The sequence below is a fragment of the Miniopterus natalensis genome, chromosome 2 (genome assembly GCF_054644295.1).
Source record: "Miniopterus natalensis isolate mMinNat1 chromosome 2, mMinNat1.hap1, whole genome shotgun sequence".
Lineage (NCBI taxonomy): Eukaryota > Metazoa > Chordata > Mammalia > Chiroptera > Miniopteridae > Miniopterus > Miniopterus natalensis.
This window is the reverse complement of record NC_142082.1, coordinates 180,830,464-180,854,196: the sequence shown is the minus strand read 5'-3', so window position 1 is coordinate 180,854,196 and position 23,733 is coordinate 180,830,464. Positions and strand designations below refer to the sequence as shown.

General features: G+C 50.2%; 1 protein-coding gene and 1 non-coding gene across 4 annotated transcripts; one reads left to right on the top strand and one right to left on the bottom strand.

The window, feature by feature from the left end:
- Positions 1-605: 605 nt before the first annotated feature.
- On the bottom strand, positions 606-23,165 carry GTPBP1 (GTP binding protein 1). Of its 3 annotated transcripts, XR_015714086.1 has the most exons (13): positions 22,966-23,165; positions 19,710-19,821; positions 13,533-13,713; positions 12,642-12,990; positions 9,571-9,694; positions 8,675-8,789; positions 6,862-7,006; positions 6,547-6,729; positions 5,654-5,789; positions 4,918-5,096; positions 4,044-4,244; positions 1,320-3,131; positions 606-1,289 (listed from the first exon to the last, which is right to left on the bottom strand). XR_015714086.1 is itself a non-coding variant. In XM_016205286.2 (12 exons), the coding sequence occupies exons 1-12, from the start codon at positions 23,155-23,157 to the stop codon at positions 3,039-3,041; spliced, it is 2,010 nt and encodes a 669-aa protein (XP_016060772.1). In that variant the 5' UTR covers positions 23,158-23,165; the 3' UTR covers positions 606-3,038. The 3 variants fall into 3 exon arrangements, 2 of the variants coding, with proteins under 2 accessions (XP_016060772.1, XP_016060773.1); XM_016205286.2 differs by having other exon boundaries at positions 606-3,131; XM_016205287.2 differs by lacking the exon at positions 22,966-23,165 and adding an exon at positions 22,277-22,502 and having other exon boundaries at positions 606-3,131.
- LOC148093934 (small nucleolar RNA SNORA48) lies at positions 21,830-21,961 on the top strand. Its single transcript, XR_015714156.1, has one exon. It is a non-coding gene; the product is annotated as a small nucleolar RNA SNORA48 (small nucleolar RNA).
- Positions 23,166-23,733: the final 568 nt, after the last annotated feature.

Genomic DNA, 23,733 nt, shown 5'->3' with positions numbered 1-23,733 from the left:
CCATGACACCTGGCCCAGGGCCAGTCCCCATCACAGCTGAGAAAATAAAGGCAGGCACAGGTCAGCATTGAGGGGCTTAGGGCTAAGTGCCACAGAGGGTGTGGGTGGAGTGCAAATCCAGGCCTGAGGCTCTGGGCCAGTTCTGAACCCCTCAGCTCAGGGTCCTGGGAAAGAGCTAGTCCTACATACAGCTCGTCTCCCACCAACTGCTCGCTTCTCTCCCCGTTTCACTAACACCTGCTCTGCAACTAGCACCGCTTTTCAATGAAGACATCCCTGAGCGGTACCAGTAAACGAGTCCCTGGAATTTGCCACACACCGTCAGGGCTTGGGGCCTTGACTCCTGCCCTCTAAGGCCAGGCACAAACCCTCTGCCTGTCTGCACACGTCCAAATCCTACTGTGCCCTCACAGCACAACTCACACCATCTTCCCTGTGATACATCCCATGACCCCAGTCAAATTTACACATCCCACTCCGTATCATGGCACATTCGTGTTACCCTGTGCTGTGCCAGAGAGGCCAATAAGCCAGAACACGGTGTGACAAAATTAAGATACCAGCAACGCACTAGCGGCACATACAGAAGGGTCAGGATTTGCCACTCACGATGATCAGATTAACAACTTTATTCTTTATCAACTACAAAAGGGCTGGTGTTTTGTTCCAAATGGGTAGTTGGTAGGGCTGAGACCCACAGGGAACTTCTGTAGTTACTGCTGAGGAGTGAAACGCTGCACTCAGTCAACCCCCTGCCAGTGGGTATGGCCTGGTGACCACACAGATCCAGACCAGCCCCCTGAGCCTCTGAGCACAGAGGCTAGCGTGGTGGCCACGGCTTCCAAACATAAAGTGGTTATGCTCACAGGGGCCGGAGAGTTCAAACAAAATGAGGTTCACCTGTTCTGAGGTTCTACCATGGCCAAGCCCCATGGAGAAACCGATTCCACAGCACCCGCCATGGGGACAGAACAGGGGCTGCTTAACACTGGGCCCTCCAATTATGAAGGATTCAGTGGGCAGCAGCCCCTGTAAACGGAACCAATCAAAAAACAAGGGGAAAATAGTAGACAAAGGAACAGGCAGGGGCCAAAGTCGCACTGGAGCAGCTGAGCGGGAATGGCTGGGGGAGGGCCAGAGTGGGGACATCCCATCTGCTGGTGGCAATACTCCTCTGAGCTTCAGTTTCCTTAACTAGAACAATGGCACTAACACCCCTCCTTCAGAGTATGCAGCGACTGACACCTGGCACAGCCCCAGCTGTCAATGCCACATCTCTCCTCTGAAGCCTGTCCCCTAGCTTGTGGGTCCTCTGAAGCTTGTCCCCCAGCTTGTGGGCTCTGTTATAGCATGGGTGGTAAGCAGCATGCTGGGCACATTAGGGCCTCACATACATACTCTCACTGAATCCCTACAACCCCCACAGGCATTTACCTCTCACAGTGGAGGAGGAAACTGAAGTTCAGAGAAGGCTGGCAACTTGTCCTGTCAGAGCTGGTGGAAAAGCTCGGGTGGCAAGGCCACGCCTGCCTCCCAGAAGCTGGGCTCCCCCACCCCTGCCCTGCTCTCAGACAAGCCCTGGGGCAAGCAGAGCAACAGTGTTCCCTTGGAACAAACTATTTTGTGTGTGTGCTGGTCTGGTTAGTCCGTGGCCAAGGGTCAGTGGTAAATGGAAACAGCTGGGAGAAGGGGAGATGAAGGAACCAGCAGCCCGGGAGGAGGAAGGAAGGGTTGGGGAGAAGAGGGAGGCAAGGCTGAGGACAGGCCCAGCAAGCTGGGTGTCTGCCCCGACAAGAGCAAGAACACACCTCCGCCCACCAGTCTCTGCTAAACTGAGGGCTTCAATCCACAGCTCAGACGAGACTGGTTCAGAGCCCAGGCTGCCACCTCAGGCCTGGCAGCCCCACCCCCACACTGAGCAGTGATTCCTCCAGAGGGCTTACTGCTCTGTGCTCAGCCTTGACCTGCCTTCCTCGTATCCCAACCGGGGCTTCCAACCTGGGGCTCTGGCCATTCCTTGTTGTGCTCCAGCAGTAGCCACGCTGGCACCATGTGGTAGAGGTGTGGTGGGAAAAGGGGGGTTCATCCCAGCCTGGCTCAGAGGAACACCCCGCACTCCACCAAAAGGAGGTCTACACCGGTCTAGGTCATCAGTCAGTGCCCCAAGACCCAATAAGATTCAAAGTTCAAGCAGGAGGCAGCTCCAGGGAGGCGAGAGCCTCCGGCTCAGCAGACTCACAGAGGAGTGGTCCTGACCAGCCAGGCAAACAGGATTGTCTCCAAGGGGGGGGAAAAAGCCACCAGCTGTCTTTGGGTCAGTGGCAAGGGTTGGAGTTTGGGGCAGGGAGGGCCCTACAATCCAATCCCCTCCACACATCTACAGGTTACAACTTAAGAGCTTTTGGCATTACCTGCTTGGTGGTTTGAGAAAAAGAGGGAGAGAAAAGAGGAACCAGCACTGTCCACCCTGCTAAAGGCCCGAGTCCCAGAAGGAGGCTCGTGAGCCAGCGGCAGCAGCACTTACACCTGCAGCCCCCAGCCCTGGGGCCAGCTCCACAGAGGGGCTCTGGGCACAGAGCAGCACTGGGAAGGAGGGCACCCTGCAGCTCCTGACAGCTCCTAAAGGTTCTCACAGAGACACATACAGATGGACAGATGAATGGACAGGCGGCCAGCTCCTGGAGGCAGGGGCCAGCCATGGAGGAGGAGGGGGGAAGAGACTGCCAGGGCCCTGAGTGGCCACGCTCCTGCACACCCCACCCGACACACACACTCACACGAGAGCAAGAATAAAAACAATAGCCTAAGGGCCAGATGTACAGAAACTGAAGGAGGAAGGAGGCGGGCAGGAGGCTAAGAGATGGTCAGTGCCCCGGAGTCTGGCCTCCTCCTCAGCTTATAAATTACAAAGCCCCTGGAAACCAGGGGTGGGGGAATGATGAGGCTCCGGCTGTGGCCTGGGGAGGGCCCACGGCTGCTCTGGCCCATCTGATGGGCGTGGCCAGAGTATGAGAATCCCTTGGGTAGTAAGGGGAAATTCAGCAGCCACTGGCAGGACTCACACAGCCTCCCTGGTTCTTCACCTTGTGACGCTGACCCCCTCGTCGCCGGCCCCCACTGCTGGGCTTGAGCTGAAAGAGAAAGGAGGAGCTTGAGCAGAAGTGGGCCACTGGGAGCAGGGCAGGACAGCAGAGGAGCTGGGCAGCAGGGAGCAGGGCAGGAGACCAAGGGTGAGCAGTGTGGTCCCAGCCTCGCATGGGGAGCCATCACTGTGGACCCAAGCACGGCTCTGCCCGTCAGATGGAGCAAGAGCCCACTCTGCCTACCTGCTGGGAAGGTGGGTCACGTGGCAAGGGTATGAGAGAGCAGAGAAGCACAAAGAAAGCAGGAACCAACACCTGCCACCACTGATGGGTGGAAAGAGAAAGGGAATGAAGGAGCCAGAGGAAAGCTCAATGAGGGAGAGAGCAGAAAGGACGGGTCCAGGCAAAAGCTTCCTTCTCCAAAGGGTCAGATGGAGAACGAGACTCTGGAAGGAGGTGAGGGGGTGCTGAGAACCCGGGGTAGAGCTGGCAGAGGATGCCGAGTGACAGCCACAATGACACAGGGCCCAAGGTCACAGACCCCTCAGGAGGTATCATGTAGGGGGAGGGAACACAGGAGAGCCTCTAAGGCAGCAATTTTCAAGCCTTTTGGACCATAACACACATATACGTCACCCACACTCACCAACACACATAAACAATATTTTTACTAAAAGGGAAACTTCAAAATGTGGAAACTAAATGCCAATAGGGACCAATTAAATCAACTTTACGTAGGCCACATCTCAAGGTTGGAAAACAGCGCCTTTGGAGGCAAACAGCTCACTCAGAAAGCATCTATGTGCCTGGAGCTATGAAACACCTTGTCTATGCACAGATGTGGCCTTGGGTGAGGGCTACCTTAAGCTCTCTTACATGTCCCCTCCAATGACTACTGTGACAGCCACACCCCCATTGCCCTGCCTGCACCGCCCAAGGCAGTCAGGGAGGCATGCTCACCGTTGGCTGGAAACTGCTGGACGCAGCTGACTGCGCAGCCCCTAGAGAGACAGCTTCATCTCCAGGTGGAGGAACCCCTACCGCCAGCGCTCCAAGTGGGCCCCCGTCTTCTCGTTTGGTTAGAGGGCCTTTTTTCGTTGACTGCATTTTAATCTGTTGAGGCTTGGAGTTCATCGGGGAGTTGTTGGTGGTCTGGAGAAGCTGCAGGAGCCAAGAGCATGAGAATGAGGCCCGAGCTGCAGGCAGGGCCTCAGCTCAGCTGCCTGCTCCCCCGCCCCCTCTTGGGACTCCTTACTCCCTGGCCTGGCTGGTCCTGGGGGAGGGCCCACGACAGGGGCAAAGGGATGGAGAGATGCTCTCTCCCCACCCAGAGTCCCAGGCTGCCTCAGCCCAGCCACGCAGGGCTCCATCCTGCCCCTGCTCCAGCTTTTCCTCTTGCAGACAATCAGGGATCCTTGCCCCTCCCACTCAGCCCAGCTCCCAGATGGGGCCCCCGCCTGCCAGAGACTGGTAAGCTAACTTAAAGCTTTCTTCCTTACTAAGCTGGCTAGGACTCCCCAGAACACCAACTGCACCTCCAGCCGTAGGACCCTGCTGCCCCTGGAACAAGAGTCGGGGCAGGTTTTAACTTCAGGCCTCCCAGAAACCAAGCGACTATCTCAGCAGCTGGAAACGTTTGGAGTGTGGCTATCAGAAATCTCAAGTACTATCACCCAGCAGGAAAGCCCTGTTCCAGCTCTCCCAAGGCAGAGACTGGCACCTCTGCCCTAGCAGGTCAGGAGATTCGGCAAGGCTTATTGAGAATCATCTGCTCTGCTCACGGGCTAGGGGTTCCTGGTGTTTGCTGGGGCACGTAAGGTCTGCCTGGCCATACCTTGGTGATGGTGCCCACAGCCTTGGTGCGGCCTTCCCGGAACACCAGCCGCTGGTCTATGTGCAGGTACTCAGGGGTCTTGATAAAGCGGAAGTGCACAGTGGCCTTGTCCCCAGTGCGTAGACAGTCCTTGTCCATGCTCAGAATGGTGGCCGTCTGCCTGATGCTCCCACAGTGCACTGCCAAGGGAGCCAGGGCAGGGCAGGCTTGAGCCATCATTAACCTCAGGGCAGGGGAGGCAGTGTGAAGGCATGAAATATGCTTGAGTTGTGTAGGCTAAGCCCTCAGGGAGGCCTAGGGAACCGACTGAGTGGAGGCTGCCTGGAGATCTGACTGTGCTGCGAACCTTTTCCTCCAGCTAGACCCCACCTGTCCCTGGACCCATGGTTCTTACTCCTGAATACAGGGCACTGTGTTTGCATGTGTGCCTTCTCTAAGCTGTTGGCTTCTTGAGGGCAGGGCCCTTGCCTATCTGGTCTTTGTCGTCAGCACCTGGCAACACCCGGCACACACTGGCATTCAGTAGACAATGAGTAGGCATTCAGCAAGCACTCCATTTGTTTGCAGGACTGAATAAATGCTACAATTCATGGGAGGAAAAGAGAGCATCACTAGGCAGGAAGGAGACCTGCCTCTTGAATGGAGTTGAAACTTCGGGGTTTGGGTCACTGGAGCACTTTGTAAAGAGAGCTGGAGTGGCGGGCCTACTGGGCTGGCAACCCCTTCAGACACCTACCCATGGCCTGGTAGCGTGGGCTGATCGTGGTAGGGTGGTGCAGAACGAGGATCTCCGCCTCAAACTCCCAGGATGCTTGGGGATTCAAGCGCGGGGAAACCATCACCATGCCCTTCCGGATAGATGAGCGCTTAATCTGAAAGAACGAGGGAATGCCAGGCCTCAGGGACAACAGGCCTTTGGGTTTCACCCCCGGGCCTGGGAATGAGGACCAGCCCACTCAGCCTTGCCCTCACTGCACTGGCCCACAGGCCTGCTAAGCAGATTCTAGTGCTCCCATTCCATGGGGAGCTCAACACTGCTCTTTGGGGTCAGGAAAGGCCTCATCAGGAAGTGGCATTTCAGCTGGGCCTTGAAGGATGGGTAAGAACTAAGAGGGTGATGAGAGCCAAGGCAGGCAAGCGTTAGGCGGAATGAACAGGGCAAGTAGGACATGACTGTTGCAGGGAATAGAGGAAGTCCCACTTTGCTGGTTAATCTGGTTGGCGAAGAAGGTAGGTGACCCTAAAGCTAGCACTCACCCAAATCCCTGGGGGACAGAAGGCTGAATGGGAAGAGGATCTGGCACGGACCCCTACAGCCCTATGCAGAAGGACCCTCACCACAGCAGGGAGATGCATATCTGACCTCACCACTGAGTTTAGGGCATCCTGCTCAGGCACTAGAGGGAGGAACAAGCTTAGGAGGCAGGCAGACCTGGGTTCAAGTCCCGGCTCTAGCACTTACTATCTGTGGGCTCCTGGGCATGTCACTCATGCTCTCTAAGCCTCAGTTTCCTCATCTGTAAAAGTGAGGTAAACCCTAGCTTGCAGAACAGCCATGAGGACTGGAGATGGCCCAGAGCCTAGTATGACACAGTCTCCCAGGGGCGTTTTGGTATTATCAACACTCACCTTCTTCAGTGCAAAGGAGGCTGTCTGGCCCCCCCGCACCTCCTTGACAGGCATGCGCTTGCGATGGATCGATTTTACAGCAATGGAGAGGAAGTTACCCAGGGGATCTGGGCCCAGCAGCAGTGTGTCATTCAGCTTAATCAGGCCCCTGAGTGTCGTCCCTGACACCACTGTCCCCACACCCTGTAGAGAAGACCCTGGTCCAGTAAGTCTATCCCCACTTAACCCCTCTCCACCAGAGGCTCAACCCAACACACCTTGTAGGAAGTGCCCGCCCAGCCTCCCAACCTGCTCAGTCTACCAGAAGCCACTCACTGGTACAGAGTAAGTGTCATCAATCTGAAACTCAGCAGGCTCTTCTTCCCGGTAGCTGGTGCGGGGGGAGAGGAGGTTGAGGAACATCTTCAGCAGATCTAGGTTCTCGCCTGTAACGTTGGAGATCTGGAATATTGGGCACATCCTAAGTGGGGGGAAGAAAGAGGAAGAAAGCAGCTCAGGCAGCCAGCTCCTGCCTGACATAGGATGGGAGCAGCAGGAAGGCTCCTGGGATGGCCTCACTGCCCCTCGCCTGCCTCCCAGGGCTCCACCCCTCTGCCCCAACTCTAAGCCCATCTCCTCTTACTCCATTTTGTCTCTGAAATCTGTCCCCCTCCTCTCTGTCCCTCCACCACTGCCCTATTTCAGGCACTTGGCACTCTTAACTGCTTCTTCCTGAAGCACACACATGCTTGCTTAAAATCCTTAATCCTCTCACCAACAGAGAAAACAGCCTGCATCCCTCCTCCCAACATCTCTGCAGGTTTCTCTTAAATTCCTATATTCCAGCCAGACCAGAGAAACTTACTTTCTCTTAAAAGCCTGGTTCTTTTCTGCTGCCATGTATTTGTTCACTCAGGTCCTCCTGCCTGAATTCCTTCCCTCTTATCCACCTACCAAATCCTCTCATCCTTCAGGGCACATTTCCAATACTGCTGCTTCCAGGAATCCCTTCCCAGATGGGCACTTAACTCCTCTCAGCTCCTGAACTTTTTATCTCAGCTCCTGAGATAACTTTCCATCAGTTATCTCAATGGCCTCTGTATCTCCTATCCAGGGTTAATCAAACTCCTTGAGATCAGGAATTATATATTTCCCTTAGCCCTTAGAATAGCACCTGCACAGAACAGGAAATCAGTAAATTAAAATAGGGGCAGCTGGCCCTGGCCAGTGTGGCTCAGTTGGTTGGGCACTGTCCAGTGCACCGAAGGGTGCTGGTTCAATTCCCAGTCAGGGCATATGCCCAAGTTGTGGGCTTGATTCCCAGTAGGGGGCGTGAAGGAGGCAGCCGATGGATGTTTCACTCTTGCATCGATGTTTCTCTCTCTCCCTCTCCCTTCCTCTCTCTCTAAAAGAAGGAAAAAAGAAATCAATAAAATAGAAATTAAAATAAAATGGGGGCAGCTTAAATGTACCCCCTCTGCTGGCCAAATGGTGGTACTGAAGACAGTGTCAGGGCAGAGCCACAGGCCACAATGCCAGGGTCCTATACTACAGACCAAACCAGGAGACAGATGGCTCTAAGCAGCCCCAAGGCTCTGGCAGAAGGAACAGAATTAATAAAGTTCTAAGAGTACCTCTGACCAAGGAGCTGAGCTGACCACCTTGAAGATAAGGACAGAGCCCGAGTCAACTCTGGAACCTCAATGCCTAAACGAAGAGCCTGGCACCAAACAGGCATCCAAAATATACTTAAGGAATCAAAGGATACGGTAATGAGTTAAGGCCTAAAGTGATTTGTGATTCGAGAGCTTTTGAGAAACAACAGGATAAAAAATGTATAGTAAGTTATAAAAATGGCTGTGCATGCATCACACAGCAGCCAGGTGCAGCGCTAAGTGCTCTCCGTACATCATTTCCAACACTTATGAGAGCCCTACAGAGAAGGTAACATCATTCCCGTTTCAGAGGCAAGGACACTGAAGTCTCAGCTGGGATTCCAACCTCAGCAAGGCTAGCTCCTCAGAATCTGAGTCACCTGAAATAGCCCCTGGGCACACTGCCAGCCTGGGAGACCTTGTGCTGAGACGGCGCAAGTCTACTTCGTGCATCGTCTGTGTCTGCCCAGGAGTGCGTGCCCCTGCCCCTATACCTCTCAGAGCTGAAGTTGGAGGCTGTGACGATCACATCATCCTTGCTCTGCACCAGCACAGGGATCTTGCGGCAGCCTGGCGACTTCAGCAGGCGCTGTAACAGCTTCAGGGTTTCTTAAAGGGAGCAGTGGAACAGAATTAGCTCTGTGGCCAGGCTTCCAGGGCAAGACATGTCCACTCATTACTGTTGCAAGCAAGAAACAGACAATGTTGAATGCCACAAGGCCTGGAGAAGCGAAAAAGAAGATGAAAACCTTGGGTGGATGTGTGCTTGCCAGAGTAGAAACACAGCACAGATGGGGCCCGTCTGCTAAGGTTACGGGTCTGAAACCCGCTGTGATTTCTCTAGTCTCCAAAAGACCTGCATCCTGTGAGGGGGGAAAGGGGATGGGCACGTAAAGTCAATGTTCTTCTCAGAATGCTCTGCTTCCTGGAAAGATAATGCATGTGTTAAAAGGATCTCTAGGACATTCAGACACTTGCAGAGGTCCTTATGAGGCCCTCCAAAAGGATATCTCTCCATTTCTCTTCTACCATCTGTAGCAATGAGGGAGAAATGCATAAAGACCTAGTCCTGCAATGTTGTTTTGAAGCTTATGGTGGCAAAAGATTATCAGATCTTCTGCCCCAATCTTGCTGCATAGATCCAGCCAGATTAGGGACTTCAAGAATCTTGCATTTGGAACCAGAAAGAACAAAGTGCAAGAGATAATTCTAGGCTATGCTCAGACCAAGAGCTGAACAGGAGAGAAAGCAGAAGATTCTCGGCTGATGGGAAATTCAGGCCAGGTCTGAGCACAAGATAAAGAAGCAGAAGGTTCTAGGCTGAAGCTGTTAGCAGACCACCAAGGAGCCCCAATCAGAATAACTGCTGCTAGCTGGAGGCTTCACTTACCTTGCAGGATGTTAGCAGGACACATGTCAATCTTGGTGACCACCACAAAAACAGGAACATTCAGTGCCAATGCCAAGCCCAGGTGCTCCTTGGTCATCCCCACGATGCCAGCATTGCTGCCCACCTGCCCCAACACAGAAAGAACTGTCAGGGCAAGGGATATAGAGCTTGCTGCTGAGTTGGCACAGAGATCCAAAGACTGTGGGAATGAGAGAGCGCTCCCATCTCTGAGGCCACCATCGGAATAGGACCCAGGAGGCACCAGTCTCAGGCCAGGAACAAAATGGCTGTAAATGAAAGCTGGGCTGGGCACAGACTGCTTTAACTTGAGTCAGCAATGTGGGCCATCAAAATCTGAGACTTGCAAACAATAAAAAAAGACAAACCCAGACAGTCTAGAGTCATCAAAGTGAATTCAGTTTAACACCCCTGGCCCTCAGTGCCCGCATCTATAAAATGGGGGGATAATAATATCCACTTTAGAGGGTCACTTGTCCTATGTCAGAGGTCCAGCACACAACTAGCATGAGTTAGGCGTTCAAGCAATGGCTGCTGTTACTACTGTTACTATTCCTTCCCATAATAGTAAACGTTTTTAAATATCACCACAAAGGCTTGTTCAATAAATTAGGGCACATGCACAAGAGGGCGTACAAAAAAAGAGGTACAGTATAATCTCTAAGATATGGTTTTAAGGGAAAAAAGCAAGGTGTATATAGCACACTACAATTTTAAAAATGATGAATGGATAACTGTTTGAAAAAAAGCAGATGTATGACATTTGGGAACATCTGAGAAATGTAAGTCCTTCTGGACTAGCTACTGGATGATATTAGGGAACTCTTGTTCACCTTCTTGGCTGCAATAACAGGAGACAGTTCTTTCTTTTAGGAAATGTGTGAAATATTTGGGGGTGAAGACTCACAATGTCTATAATATACTTTCAAATGCTTTAGGCAAAAAAACCAAAAACCACACACACCCATTACATATACAAATAAGTACGGCAAAATGTCAATTGTTGAATCTGAGTGGCAAGTTTAGGGTATTCGTTATACTATTCTTTCAACTTTTCTGAATGTTTGAAATTAGAGGGAGAAAATATATACGCTTCTGCTGGTATGACTACAAATATCTCTGGGGGATACATGAGAAACTGGAAGTACTACTTGCCTCTGGAAGAAAGTGGACAGAGTGAGGAAGGGAGACTTTTCACTATGATCCTTTTGGTACCTTTTAATTTTTGTATCATATATAAATGTCGTAGTTACTAAAACAAAATAAAATTCAAATTGCCATGACATTTGATCATCACAGTTCACAGGTGAGCCACCACCCCAATGGCACAGATGTCCCACACCTGTGCCTCCTTTCACCTACACCAAGACGCCTCCACTACCTTCCTCCTAACTTTCCCCATTCCATCGACCCTTTCCTATCCAACGCAGACTGACTTCTGTTCTTCCCGGCCCGGAAAAGAGAGAGTGCTATTGCTCTGTCGTCTATACAGTTTAAAGGTTTCCCACCCCCACCCTAGAAACTGACTGCCATAGAACAATAATAAAATATTTCATGCCCTGGTCAGTGTGGCTCAGTTGGTTGAGTGTTATCCCATGCACCAAGAGGTTGCCAGTTCGATTCCTGGTCGGGGCACGTGCCCAGATTGCGGGCTCAACCCCTGGTCCGGGGTGTGCAGGAGGTGGCCAATTGATGGTTCTCTCTAATTGATATTTTTCTCTCTAGCTCCCCCTCTCCCTTCTTCTCTAAAATCAATAAGAACATTTAAAATTTTTTTCATTATTTTCTACAGAAAATTTTTTAATATTTGAATCATGGCCCAAAACTCAGATAATATTTAACACTTCATATCAATGAAGGTATTTCCAATAATTGGCCTTGCTCACCGTAGCTCATTTAAAAAAGTGCTCATTTTAAACGGATTGATGTCTATATCTTTCTTAATAACCCCCCACCCCAAATATGTCCTATGAACTGACTATCCACTGAAATCCCTACTTATAGAGCATCTTTCCTTAGCCCAGTCAAGGCGGTGATGGCCCCTTGCAATGATCAAAGATACAGGAAATGAAATCACACTGAGATCCCAAGAACCCTGAGCAGAGAGCCGACAAGAGTGTTCAGTCATATGCTCCACTTCTCTTTAGTCTCCAGTTTGGGGAGACTTTGCATGAGAACCTGTGTTTGTGGGGCAACTTGATAGAGTTTTCTCCCAACAGATGCTTGTGTTTACTACACTTATTAATGCAAGCAGCTGTAGGAACTGGGATATGGGGAAGGGCTTCGAGAATGACTTGCCAAAGGAAAACGTGCTTGCTTGCTCTCTCCGTGAAAGCTGTGAAGCTGCCACCAAGGTTGTAGGCCTCGCAGGCCCCCACTCTGTCCAGGGAGGAATATCAGAGACCCAAATACAAGCTTGGCAACATGATCCAACACAGGCCTCTGCTCCCTTTCCGTTCCAGTTCATCTATGTAAATGAGCTGCTTAAAAATCTACTCCCACTGGACTGTAAGCTCTCCGGGAGCCCAGGCCAGCCCTGTTCATGGCTGCATCTTTAGGCCCAGCACAGTGCCAGGCACACCGCATCCTCTCAACAGTTACACTCATTCCAGGCTTTGGAAGAGGCCCCCTTAACCCCCTCTTTATTGATATCTGTGCTCTCCTCCACTTCTTCCCCCAGCCTCCCCTCTCTGAGAGTACTACCTGGTGCCACCTCAAAGTAGTCCAACGCGAGAAGAAAACATTTCTGAAGGTAATAAGTAAACCCCAGGAGAAACCTTCCTCTATGTCTTTCCAAAAAATGAGAGGTCTGCAAATACCTTTGTTTCTCCATAGGGGATCCTGTCTGAGCTAACTAGATCAAGTTACACCCCTTGAGATGATTGTAGAGCTCAGGGGACTGGGCACTCCTGGCAAAACCTGTCATCCTTACCTAGTGTCAATGCCCCAAACCAGTAGGCTTCAGCCTCGGAACAGTTTCAAACACTGGGTGAGCATAACCACACCCTCAACAGCCCCATAGAAGCCTGCACTCCAGGGAGTGCCATACTTACCATGAGCATGCAGAAGTCAGGCAGGTGGCCCGTCATGCCGAAAACAGTGGTCTTCAGGTATTTCTCATGGCCAGCCAAGTCTATGAAAGTAATCACTTTAGTGGATTTCTCACAAATCTTTGTCCACTCCAGGCTGCCCCCGTGGCTGTCTGGTTTGTTCACCACATTGCCTTCGCTGTCAAAACCCAGAATGTCGTTGCCCACGCTGCTGGTGCGACCAGATTCAATCTCATGCTTGTGGCGGAAGAGTTTTTGGCGGGCAAAGCCTCGGCCATTGTCCAGCTCCCCGTGTGTCAGAACGCCCAGAAGTGTGCTTTTGCCAGCATCCACGTTGCCCACAACTGCTACCCTGCGTGCACATAAACCCAGACATCCACGTGAGAGTCAGTGGGTGAGCAAAGTGAAACCAACTCACTGAATCTGCAAGGACAGGCTTGCTCTGGAGCCACTCCAGTCACTGTTCCTTTTCATGGATAAGCAATCAGAACATTCCTGTAGGTCTTCTCTAGGGAGTAGAAAGTTATCAGGAGGAACTGGGCTCCCATCACAGTGGCTTTCTCCCTTACCTTCCACTAGCTTTCCCAAAGCTGCCAGAGAGGAGCCCCAAAGCCAAGAGAGGCACACAATGCTCTCCTGCGTCACCCTGGTTTCCAGCCTCACAGGCCAGTAAGAAAGATAATGTGGCCCACAAAACGTCTGGCTGGCCTCTCTCCCACTCTCCCCAAGTGGAAATATTAGGGATGGGGAAGTGCAGAGGTAAAGAGAGGCGCTATCGTGTCTCGGCACTCTTTCCTGGCCTCAGAAGGGAAGGGCAAAGCTGCCATGCTAGGTGTCAAAGGCTCAATCACGACTCCTGCTGCAGACCCCTGAACTGTTGGGGGGCCTCCTCACCTGACCTCCAGGAAGTCATCATCTCCTACTCGCTTCCGGACCAGGTAGTCACGCACACGGCCCCCAGCTTCCTGACGCTCCCGCAGGAGGATGACATCAGCCTCTATCTGTTCTGCCATGCTTTTCACTGTGGCGTAGGAGGCCTCCATGTCAGCTTCACTCAGCCCGTACTCAGTCCCATCTGGTGACAAGAGCCCAGACATCAGTGTTCCAACAAGCCAGACAGTCGAGCCCTAACAAAGATCCCACCCCAGGCACTGGAGAAGAACATGGCTCTCTCTACCGGACACTTTTCAAAAACTTGGGCACACACAGAGTTAATAAATAACAGTGCCACGGGCTTCCCCATTAAGCAGGGCCCTCATTAATTCACTCAACAGTAATCACTGAGACTGTCCTGGGTTTTATGCCAAGCTTCATGCTGAGTCCTGGGAATACAGGTGCCCTTAGCGAGCTCACAGCTCAGTGGGAGAGACAGGAAATTAATTAAAGGCAATTCAGCTTGAATATTATACTATACAACTGTACAAAAAGAATGTAAAGTCTGAGCAACTAGCACAGCCTGGGAAGCTGAGGACAGCTTTTCAGGGTGCTGGGTCTCCAAGCGTGAAAGTGGGCCCACAAGAAAGGAGGACATCCTAGGCAGAGCAGCTAAGCATGGAGCATTGCAGACCACAGCACATTCTGGGACCAGTAAGCAGCTCGGTGTGTTGGGGAGCAGGATGTCAAGTGGCAGGAAACCACACAAGAGGTGGAAGCGGTTAAGCAGACAGACAGTAGCAGCAAAACACATCATGTACCAGGCAATGAGAAGCCTTGGGGGTTTAGGCAAGGGAGTAACATGATCAGGTCACTGTGGGTTAGAAAGATTCTTGGGCAGCAATAGAAGTGTGCACTGACAAGTGAGAGACCGGAAAGGGGGAGCCCCGTCAGGAAGTCATTCTAATTATCCAGGCAAGCGATAATGAGGACGGGGACAAAGGAAAATGGGGAGAGTTTAAGAATGATTTTAGGAATAGATTTTGACTGAGGTAGCTCAGGTGAAATGTCCAGCAAGCAGATGGGAAAATGAGTCTGAGCTCAGGATGAGGAAAGGAGGAACCAGTCAACCAATCATTTATTGAGTCTATTTATGACAATTCCCATCAGGTGCTTTCCACTTGGTGTCGTAATTCCCACAACAGCTCCTTCAGCTTCGCCTCTAGCCTCTGTCTCTGGGAGCACCGGTTCCGAGTCTAGGCTATCCGCCCAGCACAGGCCCAATCGTGGCACTTCACTGCCTCCCAGGGACCTTGGAGCACCTTCCCTCACCCTCTCTCCCTCCTCCGCCCACTTCCCTGGACAGGCTCAGGTCATCCTAAGCTAGGAAAAGGAAACCCATCCCCTCTCCCCCACTCATCTCCTGAGCCACTGTCTCCTCTGTTCCTCCTCTTGCCACCAAGCATCTCAAAAGAGTAACTGAGACTTGATGGCTATCACCATCCTACTCTCTGAATTTACCTACAATTCTGGAAGAAACTAGTTTTCAAGTCATCAATGGCCTTCTAACCACTCATCCAATGCCCCTTTCTTGACCCCAACAGCATTCGACACCGCTGGCCTCCCTCCCACCCTGCTTGCCTACTGCATGACCTCTCCTGATTCCCCTCCTGCTCTCTGGTTCCTCGTTCTGTCCACTCCGCTGGCTCATCCTGCTCCTGTCCCCCAAATGCCAGTCTTTCCCAGTAGCCAGCCAGTGGCCCTCTTCTCTATCCTCTGAACATTCCCCTTGGCTATCTCATACTATGGCTTCAACTGTCATTTTTAAACCTAAAAAAAAAAACCCCAAATTCATTTCTAGCACCCTCCTCTTCCCAGAACTCTATACTGAATTCCCAATTGCCTGGATGACTCCTAGAAGCCTGGATGTCTAAATTCAACAACCCAAGCCCTTCCCTTTAAACAACAGCACAAAAACTAACCATTAATATATCGTTTTAGTCCTCACTGCAACCCTATGAGGTAAGCGTTGATCCTCCCTTTTAACAATGGGGTAAACAGAACCCAGACAGGCCTCAGAACTGGTAGGGAGCAGAGGGGCTGGGTGAGCTTAGGTCTTCTGATTCCAAACCTAGAGCCTTTTCCTCTGGCAAGGGCTCCTCTTAATGCCCGACCAGTTCCCCCTCTTGCCTTCCCTATTTCTGAAGACAGCACCATCCTTCCAGTCATCTAAGCTTAACACTCATCACTCCAGTCCTGCTGATTCTAGCTTTATACCTGCCCTTCTTTCTCTACCCCTGCTCTATTCCTTTTGCTAATCCAATGCCGAAAGTCTGAATCAGGCCCTTATTCTACCTCGGCACAACAGATCCTAACTGGTCTTAGCAAATTCAGTCCCTGTTCCCTCCAACCCATCCTACATAGGCCCAAGCCCAAGCTCCTAGACAAAGCACAGACCTGATGGTGTCACATACTAGTCAAAGCCCTGGAATGCCTCCCCAGGCCCAGCAGCATTCAATTCTAATTACTTAAAGCCCTCCCCCATTCATTCCACACCCCCTCCTCAGTTTTGTCCCAGTGCAAGTGGCCCAGCCACCATCCCCTCCCCATGTTCCCTGTACTTCTCCAGCTCTACACCTTTGCTTAAGTATTTCTTATGCTAAAAAACCCATCAGCACATCTCCACCTGTCAAAATCCTACCCATTCTGCTCCCTTATGGCATTTACCACACACTACACCTGTGGAATAGTGTTCTGGATGAGTGTCTTCCTCACTATACAAAGCATCTTCAGGACAGGGATCAAACCCCAACATTCCCTGGATACCCCACGTGGGATGCCTTTCCTATATAAAGTCCTCAAGTGTTTGTAAAATGCAAACCAAATGAACAAAGTAGGAGCAGTTGGGCTGACGTGTTTCTAAATGCATGGCCAACTGCGCTCTGGACATCTGTGTGAGAGAATTTGCTGGAAGTGCTCCCCGGAGAAGGACTGCTATTTCTGTCATTCTTGCCAGATCCCCAAATTCTAGCCACTGTTTCCTGATTTTGACACAACAAAAAGCAATGTTTTCAGGTCCTGTTCCATACCTGGAGGCAATGACCAATGTCACCTTGTCCGTCTGGAGCTCCCAGAAAATGCCCCGTCGCATTACTCTTCCCCAGCATGCATTGAGTTCTCACTCAGGAGGAGTGGCAACAAAGGCCAAGGAGAAAAGCCGCAGAGGTCCAATTACTAAAGGCCACATAGTCACCCACGCCCAACCCTCAGTGAGACTTCAGTCCTGCCATCTGACTTACCTTTTCTACATGCACTCTCCTGCTCAACGTGATGCAAAGGTTCTCCAAACTTTTAGGATAAAGGTCTAAACTCTTTGGTAAGGCATTCAAAGACCCTCAAGATCTATCTGGGACCTGCCTACCTGTCTAGCCCACCCTCCTAACCGACACTCCCAACCTCACACACTACACTCCTACTTTACTGAATCACCACTGCCCCACCAAATACTCCAGTAGCCAGTGACTCCGTGCATGTGGCTTCCTCTGCTCACTCACACTGCCTCCACTTACCTAGAAAACTCCTACTCATCCTTTAAAACCGATTCAAGGGGCACCTCCTCCTTGAAGCCTTTCCTGATTCCTCACAAAGACTTAACACTCCTCCTTTGTTCCCTGAACTTTTAATACAGTACCTGGCTCTTAGAAAGTCATAACTTAACATCTGACAAATTAACAAGGTGGTTTTTGAAAAAAATCTCATGATAAATCAACTATAACCTGGAACCCTTAAAAAATTACTACTGCAACTAATACTAACATTTATATAATGCTTACTATATACCAAGTGTTAACCTTCACCACGACACTACCACCCCTTTTTAAGATAAGTTAGAGCCATCAGGCAAACTCAGGCCTGCCAGACTCCAGACTCTGAACTAAGTACTAGGCCAGACTGCCTCCTTTTAAAAGATCAATCTTAAATCAGGAATGTATACTTAAAGAGCACATTCCTCTGTACTACTTCGAATTTTCAATGTCTAACTTATTCATACCAAATTTCTCAGAGGTAAGGTGGGGGAAGGATGTCATTATCCTCGTTTTACAGGCAAAGGACATGATAAAACGGGTGAAGCACCAGGCACACAGAGGAAGCAGGTGATGAACCTGACCCCTGGAGCCTTGCATCTGGGTTAGTCCTCTGTTTGATGTTCAACTTGTTTAACCAGTTAAGACCTCTAAAGAATTCCAGCAGGAAGGAGTCACTATGAATGTAATAGCATCCAATGGATAGATGCAAAGATAACGCCTGGGTGTGTAGATGTGTTAATGAATGTTTGACACCTTATGCTTTACCACAAGAGGGTTAATTAGTTGTCAGCTGCCAAGGTATGGTAAAATTCACTGAAGAGTCCACGTTAAAGAAATGGTAGGGGAGCCTGGCCAAGCAGGGCTCAGCGGCTGAGCATCGACCTAGGATCCAGGAGATTGCGGTTCCATTCCCAGTCAGGGCACATGCGGTTGCGGGCTCGATCCCCAGCAGGGGGCGTGCAGGAGGCAGCCGATCAATGACTCTCTCATCACTGATGTTTCTCTCTCTCTCTCCCTCTCCCTTCCTCTCTCTGAAATCAATGAAGATATATTTAAAAAGAGTTGTGGGGGAATGTTAAGAATTTAGGTCTTCAAAGAACAGTCCCAACATTTGTCAAACTGATTAGATGTGGTTTCTTCAATTATATAGGCATGAGGTGGTCTCTGAGTGGTTCATCCTATCATAGCAGGCCGGATGTGTATCCAACACAAAGTTTTCAAAAGGCTACCAATGACCCCCTAGTCACCAAATGGAATGGCTTTTTCTGAACCCAGCTCTCCTTGCTGTCTCTCTAGAACTTGATGGCGCTGACCAACTACCTCCCTTTCTTGACGAGCAATCTCTCGGGCCATGCCTTCTTTTTTTCTTGGACCATGCCTTCTTAAAGGTGTAAGATCAAAGAAAACCAAGCGTGGCAGCAAAGATGGAAAGGAAAGAATAGATAAGAAAAGCATTCCAAAGGAAGGTACAGCAGTAACTGGAGATCAAGCCTTTCTTCCTAGTGTCACTCTTGCAGCATTTCCAAATATTGTCTTCCACTGAGGTTATCTGTGTAAATGCCATCTTTCCTTCTTGGGACAGAGACTAGATTTTAGTATCCAAAAGTGCTTTGCAACAATATCAAGCCCTTAGAAGATACTTGATAGGTATTTGTCAAATAAAGAATGATTATGAGATTTTCTCCATCTTAAATTCAGTCTTAAAACAAAAGAATTATTATCTGCCTTTACAAAGCCTACATTCAGCAAAGGGAACTGTTCCTTTAATGATGCACCAAGCCCTACTGAGGTTTCCTGCAAAGATGACAGACAAGTTCTGGTACAGGATAAATTCATAATCATTAACAAGCTAGCTGTCATTTCAGCAAAGATAATGTCATAATGAAGATGAGGGTAAGTAGGCCTTGTATCAAAAGTATAAACTAGGAATGACCGAGGTGGGTGTGGTGCCCAAGATATAATGTGGGATTCTGTTACAGAGGCTGCCTGCCTTCCTCTAAAACAGCCCCACTACAATGGAATAAGCAGGCTAGAGTACAATAACCAGTTTCTTCCAGAATGTTAACAAGTCTACATCTCTGATGGGATCTCCTAGGGAGAAGAGGGGGCTTCCATTAGCCCAGCTAGCCACACTGAGTGGTCAGTGTGGTCTGGGGCAAGAAAGCCTTGCTGAAGAGAGGAATTCTGGGTGTGCCCTTGTTGCTGACATCAAGAAGGATCAGGGAAGTTCTCTGCAAAGCACACAGTAAGTAGCAATGGGATCTGTAAACTGGGTTGGAGGGGAAGACTAGAGCAGCCCAGGGAAAGCTTAATTCTAGACCTATGACTTGCTCTATACCTGGGACAAGACGTGTCCTTGCTTTGTGCTTCATTCCCCTTCATGCAAATGGACGTAAAAAGGAAGCATCTGTAAAACCGCTTGGAAAGTGAATCTTTCAAGTCAAGCAGATTATGACCAGTAAGGTGGGAATTAACATTATCACATTGTATTTTTTGTATTTTTTATGTCCTCCCAAACAGTTCTGCAGACACTGAACAAGAAAGTGGGTAAAAGATGGGAAATGTCTCTAAATAATTTTTAAAAAATAAGTGAAAGGAAAACTATGCTCACCTGATCCCTGCCCAATGACATATATGGTCTCTCCGCATCCCTCGTCCATCCTCTCCCACATCTGCCGAAGTAGGCTGTCATACTGCTCTGATGTAGGGCTCACTAGAACCAGCTAGAAAAGAAACCAACAGCCTTAGGACCACACTTACTAGAAAAGTACCACAGCCAAAGCAGATCAATAGCCTGACCAAAGACCCTGACTGAACCCCACAGCACCCTAATCTAAAATAGCTACAAAGGCCCCTCATGCCCTCTCTGCCACTTCTTAAGTAGCTTTTGAGCCTACGGCCTTATATGAGTTGAGTTTTATAATGTACTAAAATGACTACGTCTGAAACACAACCCCCCCGAAAAGAGGGTGTGAGCAGCCTGCCTGCTGCTGCTCAACAGGAGGGGAAGGACTAACGATGACTGAGAATCTGACAATCTGACATCGTGGGTAGAAATTGATGAGCAATGCTTCACACCTACATGCCAAAGTCTTCTACCTGCAGCTTGCAACTCACAGGACAGAGATCTCCTATACTACCATGCCCTCCACCCAAGACCAAAGGTTGCCATAATAACAAAAGAATTCTGTTCCATCTTGCCTTGGCTATCTTGATTTTTTAGGAATCGGCAGTAAAAACTGCTGCAAGGCTCATCTTCATCAACAAAACACCACGACCACTAAGATGGGCTAAATAGCACCATCATTTTACAAATTTGTGACAATAACATTAAAGTATCAACCACTTATCTGGGCAGGCCATTTAACAACAGGTCCCATTCTTTAACCAGTCTTGTGTGACCTTGGACAAAGAACTTAATCTCTCTGAGTCTCATTTTTTCAATTTACAAAATGTAGATAATACCACCTGCCCCCCAAAGGCCACTGTAAAGACCAAATAAGATAACACGTAAGCATCTAGTCCACAGCTCAATAAGTGGTAAATACAGTTTTCTTCACAATCATTCCAAAAAAACCTTGGATGAAACGAGCCACCACAGTTTACTAATTGCTTCTCCTTTTGGAAACTTTCAGAGCCTTAGATCTCCACATATAATCATAGCAAGTATATAAACTTATAGCTTCTTATCTTTTCCTCAGGAATCTATCAACCCATCCCTTGTTTCCCTCCACATGGTCCGTTTTTCTTTTCAATATCACCAATATTTATAGACATATAGCTTCTCAACTTTAAAACAGTGAGGCAGACTTCCCCAGCTAGGCGATGAAGTTAACACTTCTCTATTCTGGAACATTAAATAAGTTGGTCAGGAAATGAAGGTATTACTCTCTTTGCAACTCTGCCCTGCAATTTCCCACTGTTTTCAGGTTTCTTCAGCACCCTGACCATGAACTGACATCCACCTCATCTGCACATCTCTTACAATTCCTGAGCTGGCTCATCAGAACTTGTACTTGTAACCTGAGTGCTGCCTGGGTCTTCTGCATCGTTTCACATTGCCTCACACGTTTCCCCTGACCTTCCCTCTCCCCCAGCTTGGCCATCCTCATTATGGCCTCAGAGGGACCAGACAGGACCACTGGCTTCTAAGTCCTTAAATGACACTAAAGGGAGAAAAAGCGGTTGCAACTTGGTTGCTTAGATTGCAGGGACAAGTTTTCTCCAGTTTGGGCCAAGTTTCATTCAATTTTGCCAACAAAGACAGTGAAAAGTCATAAACACCTCTGTTGCAATTTCCCAACAACAGGTAGGAGGGGGTGTTGGTGTTCTATCTTCCATTGGTTGCTACTGATCTGCATAGGGAATGATCAGTTATTCACTTCACTTCAAACATTTACTGAGTAGGATGTATTAGGCAACATACTAGGTGTCTTATATACATCTCTCGTTTTTACAACCATCTGTACTTAAAAGATGATGTAGTTGGAGAACTGAGAAGTTAAGAAACTTTCCCAAGGTCACAGAGTCTTTTTAAGTGGCAGGGCAGGAAAGGAATCTGTTAAAAAACAAAATTCAAAAACAAAATTCACGTAAATTTGAAGATCTAATTGGCTTTATTAACAACTTGTGAATTGCACAGCATTCTACCTAGTAAAGGAGACCTGCTCTGAGTAGAAGAAAATGGAAGACTCTTATAAGAAACTGGGCTGAGTAAAAAAAGTTATTAGCACTCCCTGGCAATGGGCATGGAGACACCTGATTGGTGATGTTGCTCTTTTATCAGTCAGAGGCAAAGTTAGTTTATCTTAGCTTGATGTCTGTGCTGGTGGCCAGAGCTATATTCATGCCTGGGGCACATAAAATTATTATTTTTTAAAGTTATTAGAAAAGATTGTTTCAGGACAGATCACCAGTTTTGCTGGGGAAGGGTGGCAGGGGGCTCTTATGCAGATTACCTCTCTAGCGTCAATGAGGAAATTATAGTTTAATATTCCACGCCTAGGAGGGGCTGAAACTGCAGTTAAGTCTTGTTTTGCTGTCAAGGGGGCAAGTGACCTCACCTTGGGCCTGTTTCTTTTTTTACCAGAGCCCAGCCCTGTCTGACTCCTAAGTTAGCATTCTTTCCCTTTAGCAACGTTAAGCACCTTCAAAACACCAGGTACATCTTATACTTACTGTTTAATCCCCCACAGTGCCAAGCAGAAGGTGAGGCCTTAACTCCTGCCCACCTTCTCAAGAGCTCAGAAGTCACGATTTGAAACGTCCTTCATTATTCCATTCATACAAGTTGTAGTTCCACTCCCAGGATGGCGAGATGACGGGTCATGCCCATCTTTCAACGTTGTTTTGGGTGGATTTGTAAAGTAAACACCGCTCAGACATCCTTCTCCCCGACTGAGCGACTACTTTCTGTTTCCTTTGGCGACACCAGGAAGGGACGCCTCCCCGCTCCCCATTCTGATCTCCGGTCCTCCCGCGCCTCCGCTCCCCCGGCCCCAGCCACCTCCGACCCTCCGCTGCCGTGGACAGTCCAGGGGCGCCTCTCGGTCTCGGAGGCGGCGGCACCGCGCGGGGCGCTGCGGGCGTCGGGCACCCGAGTTCCACGTGGCGGAGTCGAGGGGCTGTGATCTCCCCCCGAGCCGGAGGGCGGGAGGCCGGGTCCGGGTCCGAGCCGCCGAGGGAACGACGGGGGTGGGGGCCGCGGAGGCCGCCCATCGCCGTGAGCCCCCAGCGCCGCCAGCACTGGCAGGTGGGCGGGCTCGGCCCCTCCCGCCCCCGCCGTCGCCCGGGAGACGACTCGGCCCGCCGCGCGGTTCCCTCGGCGCCAGGTCCCTTCTAGCGCCGACGCCGGCGCCCGGGCCTACCTTGCTGGTGAGGTCCAGCTCCGGCTCGCCGTTGAGCGCCTCGCCGTCCTCGCTGCAGTCCGAGTCGAAGCCGTCGTGGAGCCGGGCGGCAGCCGCCGCAGCCCTGGCCGCCCCCGGGGAGCTGGGCTCCGGGGCGAACATTGAGGCCGGGACCGGCGAGTCCATCGGGGAGCGACTCCGCTCCGCCGCCATCTTTAATAACTTAGGCTAATTCGTACCCGGCCTCCCGTCCCTCCCCTGCTCATTTGCCTAATCTATGCGTAGCTCGGCCCCACACCTCATCGGCATAATTTATGCGAAACTTTTCCAGCAACGTAGAGGGTGACACGTATCTCTAGCTAAGAAACAATCGACGAGGCTTCTCATCCACCAATCGCTGCAGCCCTTTCAAGAACCTAATGAATAATTAATGAGGCCCAAACCCCAACAACAAATATCTGAGACGTCACGCGCCTGGATCGCAGCTCGGGAGGGGGCAGCACCTCCTCCGCGCCACCAGCCCAGAGCCTTCCCGCCAACGGGAGCAGCAGAGAGTATGACTGACACGGTCGCCATCCAATGAGAAGGAGAATACACCCGTTTAGCCTCACCTTTCTTCACTCCCCGGGTTTCCAGAGGCGGTGCTCAGCTTCCAAATCTTACTGCAGAACAGTCGGCGCTCAGAGCCTTCAGATGATGGACAGGGGCAAGGCCCAATCCAGTCATCGGGTAGGTCCCGCTCCTTGGGCCACAGCCCACCCAGATAGTAAACTGCACAAGGCTCGTCCC